This window comes from Apteryx rowi, unplaced genomic scaffold (genome assembly GCF_003343035.1).
Source record: "Apteryx rowi isolate R43461 unplaced genomic scaffold, aptRow1 scaffold_27, whole genome shotgun sequence".
NCBI lineage: Eukaryota > Metazoa > Chordata > Aves > Apterygiformes > Apterygidae > Apteryx > Apteryx rowi.
This window is the reverse complement of record NW_020449085.1, coordinates 3,790,655-3,797,064: the sequence shown is the minus strand read 5'-3', so window position 1 is coordinate 3,797,064 and position 6,410 is coordinate 3,790,655. Positions and strand designations below refer to the sequence as shown.

Below are 6,410 nucleotides of genomic sequence, written 5' to 3'. Positions count from 1 at the left end.
CGGCTGCGGGAGAGCGACCCCCTGGCCGGGGGCGGGGGAAGCACCCGCCGGCCCCGACCCTTCCCCGCCGCCCCCGGCTCACCCAGAAGATGAGGTTGAGGAAGACCAGGACGGTTTTGGAGGAGGTGATGCCGCACTGCCCCATCGCTGCTGCCGCCGCGCCTCAACCTCCGGCCGCGCGGCTCCGCTCCGCCACCGCCAGCCGGCCCCGCCTCACGTGACCAGCCGAGCTGAGGCAGCGGCGCGGGGAGCCTAAGATGGCGGCCGCTCGCGTCACGTGGCGAGAGGGGGAGGAGGCACCTAAGATGGAGTACGGCTCCTCCTTAAAGGGGCAGCGGCCTGCGCAGCCAGCGAGGGTAGCGGCGGTCTGCTGCTCCCCGGGCCTACCCGCCCTCTGCAGAGGCAGGCTGGGGCGGCAAGTTCCTCACTCGGAAATTTTGAAGAATTCTCTCCTTCCCTTTCCTAACGGGAAGAACGCCACTGGGCAGCTTAGAGGGGAAGGGGCCGGCATTTCTCCTGCCGCCCGTGGAAGTCCCCTGCTGCCACAGCTAGCAGCGCCGTTCAGTAGACATTTCGATCATGAAGGAAAAAACCCGGTTTAATTATCACCCAGGCAGCTGCACCATGACAGGCCGCTGCCTTTGGGAGACCGAAGCGTAGCTGTCAGGGCCTACCCGGACACCTTCAGTCAGTTGAGCAAAACACGCCAGGAATTACAACTGCATAACGGAGAGCTGTGGTGGAGGGCTGAGGGCAACGGCTCGGGCGCGCACGTGAAGGTGCCAGCCGCCTGCAAGACACGTCTTCCTCAATAACAGCCGCGCGGAGCGGCTGTCCTCCGTACCGGCTACCAGCGACATACCGCCTAGAGGCTAAGTGCTTTGCCTATGACAAGGCCTCTGTGGGCACTGCTGGGCTTTGGAAGGGAAGGGTGATTAATTTATGAGGGAGGTTCACCGTGATGCCCTCACGCGACCCCCCCGTACAGTGTGTCAGCGTCCCGCAGCCATCGCGGGCTCTTGGCGGCTGCACTGCGCAGCGGCTGGCAGGCCTCGAGGGGAGGAGGCGCGGTGCGGGGAGCGCCACGTGGCGTACGGACAACGCCGGTCGAGCCGGGCGCAACACACCTTCCCCCGGAGTGAGAGTGCCTGACTGTTGCTGCACAGCCGAAYGGACAGCAGGGACGGGGCAAACCTTGCTGATGGCGAGGACGCTTTGACTTACCCAAAGGAGGGTGGATTTCCAACAAGGGAAACGTAACCTAAGAAGGGATGAGGAGAGGTGTACGGTTGCTGCCAACCGCCCTTTCTCTGAGCCTGCGCAGGAGCCAGGGCGAGGTAATCGCCACCCAATACTTGCTGATCTGTTTATTTATAAGGCTCCCTTATAAGGCCCAACCAGGATCCGCCCGCAAATCGCGAAGGCCTTGTTTGCTGTCTCCCTGGTCAAACCAACCCCCTTCTCTCCCATCTTCCCTGGCATCACAATATCCTCCTTCAGGATCTTCCTTTTGTTTTTTTCTCCTCTTTTCTCCTCTGAAACGTTGCCATTCCCGAGCTGCCTCCGCCGTGCTCGTGAGCTCACTGAAGAGCTTCACCCTGCTCCTTTTGTCACAGATTTACTTCTCAGGTGGAAGAGGCACTTCCATGGCATTGAGGCCCTGAACATTTTAGGGATCAATCTTACAATGGGAGGAAAGTAATAATCAGTTATATTTCACTGCTCTGTTCCCATGGTAGCAAAGTTAGTTTTTTCCTCCCACAATTTTGGGAAGTTATATCCAGAACCAGTTCCTAGATACCATGGAGAAGTTAAGTCTTTTTTTGGCTTTCTTTTCAAGCCCTTACATGCTGATGGATGAAACTTCCCAATCTCGCAAGCCTTACTACAGCATTTTCTGTCTCTAGGAATGAATTTATATACCCAGAAGACATGCTCAAAATTTGTTGCACTGTTAAATGGTTTTGCAGTGAATTTCTGGCATTTAGGGTGTGACAGTGTCTTGTAATTTCTGTTTTTCTAATGTGCAGTCAGCTTGTGCTTTATATCTTACAATTCTGTGACATACTTTAAAAACATATTTATGTTATACCATTAAAAAATGCTAAGAGTTGGTAAAAGAAAAGCCTAAGATTAACTTGCTAGAAAAAAACTTTATAGGATTAATGATGACATTTAAAAATCCTTTCAAAGATTTTAGTACAATGCTGCTATGCAGTTTTAATGTTGAGATTACAAATAYAAGTCCGCTCTGATTTTCTATATTAATTTTCTGTATTTTCACAACAGACTACATATTCTGCAATGTATCTGTAGGACTTGGTGTTCAGTAAACATGTTTGTTTCTTTTTTTGTATCTGGCCTTGTTTAAGAAATGAGTATGTAATAGGATGCAAGAAAAGAGTAGGATTTTGTGCTTGGACAGGAGAAAAGTGCTGCTATGTGACAGCCTCTGACAGGGTTGCAGTTTTACACATGCAGGGGAATGAAAGAGGTTAGATTCATCGGGAGGATGGAGGAGAGCATTGGAAAGAAAAGAGGAATTACAGACTTTAGTCAGTCTTTTGAATGTGCTGAGAGACTAACTCTGAGCTGGACTTGCTGTACCTGAGATGGCAAAACCAAGCACCAGGAAGAAGGTGGATGCCAAGTGCATCTCTAACCATGTCCCCTGTGGGAAAGCAAATACAATAGTGGATGGCGTTCTTCTTTGCTGTGCTGTGCCACTGCTCTCGTGCATAGGAAGCTGGCTGCTAGCGGGTACCTGTGTAGGGTTTTGGTCAGGCTCTTGTGCGGTGAAATGTTCTTGGTTCTCTGGAGAATGCTCACAAAACTTTTGGGCACCACCGTTCTCCATAACTTCTGATCCACAGACTGTCTTGTGTGAAGTGTGGGCCGGTGCTGACATCTCATACCAAGTGGGGCATGCCTATCAGTGTCCTTTGGGTGGGAGATGCAACCAGTAGCAGGATGCCATCAAAAACTGCCCCTTCTGCCTACATGGGAATGGCTGGCAGGGAATTCTAGCTCGCTGCCTGCACAGGCAGAGGAGGAGGAGGGACAGCTTGCTGAACTAAGCATAGGCAATGCAGTTCCCAGGAGAGCAGAGAGCAAGGCGTGCTGGAGACAGGTTGTAACAAGTGTTTTGCAAACTGTTTGCAGTTTCAATAGCTGGCTTGACTGAATTGGACCGAACTGTCTCCAGCATAGCCTTGCTTGCTTAGATCTTCTCCAGCTCTCTTGATGTGGACGGATAAGCTGGGATATATTTTTGTCTTTAATCCAGTTAAGCCTCCTTGAAGTTCTTTGTGCTTGTTAAGCATTTCACAACATCCAGCTTGTGATTACCATCATGGCAATGTTTTCAGAAACATGTACTGGGATATAAGGATATCCTTCACTGCTACTTCTCTTGAAAAAGTGAGAGGATCAAAGACCTCAGGATGTGTGCAGGGCAAGGGTGGCCCAGAGTTCTCCAGTGAGGAATGCAAGGTGGCTAGCAAGGTGTTCACTATGCAATTTGTGAACCCACAGCAGTACAGTCTGGCAGCGCTCTAGCATTTAATCTGGGAGGTGACATGTAGTCTCCAAGGTGCTAGTGCAGCAGAGACCACACAGGTTAGCTGAGGGGCTGGGTAAGGTAAGTGGCAGGGGAAGTTGTTTGGCAGACCATCAGTAGACTTGGACATGCAGAGATGAGTGTGCAAGCAGATACCACTATGATGTAGTTTGCCCTTAAGTGGAATTATGCCTGATTCAACTCTCCATTTTTTTTATGTAAGCAGTAAGAGTTAAATTCTGTGGATACAGTGTACTTTACATTGATGCAATTGAGTCTACACTTAAAAATCATTGATCTTGACAAGCCTGTAGATAATTCCACAGCAGTGATAATTTGCAGTTGCAGGCATGCATTAAAAAAGTAAAAATGTTTTCTTGTTTTGGGGACAAACAATGTAGTAAACATAATAAAAATGAATTAACTCTATTTGAAAGAATTAGGTATTATAGAATAATCTCATGTTTTTCATCATCGTCTGATGAAGTAATCAGAAGCTTCTTCAATACTTTGAAGAATATAAGAGCCTGGAAATGTCCATGAAGGTTGAAGGATGCACAGTAAAAATGCCTGATTGCTTGACACAAACATTTTCCTAATCAACCTTTTTAGTCATTATATGGAATCACAGTTAGGAGAAGATAGCATCCATTTGTGGATGCACAGTGCATTGCAAACCGGTGAATAGAGATGGGGACAGGGACTATCAGTGTTAACTAGGGAGGGCGGCAATGAATTTGATGTTTCATGTTTTCTGGAACAGAAGAAATCTCTTACCTCTTTAAGTCTCCACCCACCTGATTTAATAGGTCCCAGTAGTACCAGTCAAGACTTGCAATACGTTAATTGCCCTTCACTGGTAGCAAATGATCTCATAGGAGTCACTCCTTGCATTTCTTCACTTTTTGATGGACTTGCACATTGTGGGCCTTCATGTAATGATCAGATGTTGGAAGCAAGGTCCATTTTTTGCCACAGAAGTGATGTATAGGGAACTGGGAACACCCTTCAGCACTGAGGGGAAACAAAGAGGTTGAGATTAGTTTATTGTTTTTTCCTTATATGGTCTCTATCATCTGAATTAGCCTATATCAAATGCAGTTTTCAATAATGAAAACAGACATGTATATGCACAGATATACAGTGCATTTAAATAAAACTTACATAAAATAACTATGTAATAAAAGAATATACCCTTATTCCATTACATTGCATGTCATGAAGGATGTCTGCGTGCTCTAATTTGGTTTATTCTAACACACTTTTTTTTTATAATAGCCATTGCGGTATCATGGTGAAGGCTGGCATGTTGGAGAGAGTTCTTTCAGATTTGAGAAGTACCACAGAAATAAGAGTTTCAAGACAAATTGTAATGTTAGGCAGAATCTGAAACAATTCTGCTTATACACCCAAAGAACCCATACAATAGTTCAAAAACACAAAATAGGAAAAGATTCCGCTTAGAAACACATCACTGCTATTGGCAGCTTATCCAGAAGTACATTAACATTGTGTTTAATAAGAAGTAGGTGTAGGTTGGCCTCTAAGTCCGTTCTGATGCTGGAGAGCAGCTGAATCCGTGTAGTTCATCCATTTCATGCTGTGAGAAAAACGGAGGGAGGAATCACAGCACTGTCCATCCTGGGTTTTGGATGGACAAACTACACCGAACTACAAGTGGCACCTCCCTTCTCACTCCCCCATCATCCTATCTTCTGCTAGAGCTCTCTGCCAGCTCCTATCAGCTCATCTTTCGACATCTACATCCTGGAAAATGGCTTCAGTCTCACATTACCTTTCCTTTGGCAGCAGAGCCTAGCAGAGCTCTCCGGTGTCCGCACCTGCAGGCACAACTCCCATCCCTGCACCGCCCCCCTCCCTTTCCAGCTGAGCCAATGCAACTATTTGAAGTGGGGGGTGCTGCTTTTTTATCCACAAACAGCTTTGCACTGCTGAAGAAGTGGCTGGGGGATGGGAACTTCTTAAACAAAGAACTGGTGTCAAAGAAAGGTTTGTGAAAGCTCAGACCATGCTTTGGTGAGTTTTGCCTTTCTGCAGCAGTGCCAGCTTAAGCAGCCTTCCACTGCCTTCTCCCTTCTCCTTAACCCTTCTTCCCATGGGGGTAGCAACGGTAGCAGTATAAGTATTTGTGTAACCATGGAGACCAAGAGCAGGGAGCACATTATGGTAAAAAATAACTCAGGGAAAAAAGAGTTGTATTTTTAACTTGGATTGTTCCCCTGTCTGTTCACTGGATGGTCCCCAAGACAACGTACACCACCCTACCTGTCAGGGCTGCGCACAGGTGGAAGTGAACAGTGGGCACTTGGGTTGCTTATTTGGCATTGCTGCTGAAAGCAAAGCTCCTCCAGCTCCATCTTCCAAAAAACTGAGACTCCTGGAAAGTGTTTCACCTTCCCTGATATCCTCCAGCCGATGTCTGGTTTAGTCTAGGCAGTGTAAGCTGGCTCCTCAAGTTGCTTCTGTGGCCAATGGAAAGTGAACGGGTTGTCCATCCCCTCCTAAGGGAGGTGTCCGAGACAGATGAAATGCCTCACATCCTGGAGGGACCTTGCGATCCATTAAATATAGAGGGAGCCTAAATGAGCGGCTCAGATGCTTGGTCAGATGAGCTCTCTTGAATCTTTAAACTGTCACTGCCCTGCAGCTCTCAGCCAAGGACGTGCATAGTTTCTTAGAGAGTTACAGTGCAGCTCCTGCTATTAACTAAAACCATGGACTTCCCAAGAAAGATATAAAGAGCAGCATTTAAGGACCTATGCTCTTTAGCATCCAGTTCACTTTAATTTGAACTTTAAATGCTGTAAACAGATATAATACGAACCATCAT

General features: G+C 47.4%; 1 protein-coding gene across 1 annotated transcript in view; it reads right to left on the bottom strand.

Annotated features, from left to right (window-relative positions):
* TSPAN3 (tetraspanin 3) overlaps positions 1-228 on the bottom strand; it is a 29,263-nt gene extending 29,035 nt beyond the window's left edge. Inside the window, exon 1 of the mRNA XM_026068254.1 lies at positions 83-228. Within this exon, the coding sequence (XP_025924039.1) occupies positions 83-145 (63 nt within the window). The 5' untranslated portion in view covers positions 146-228. The remainder of the gene's footprint in view (positions 1-82) is intronic.
* Positions 229-6,410: the final 6,182 nt, after the last annotated feature.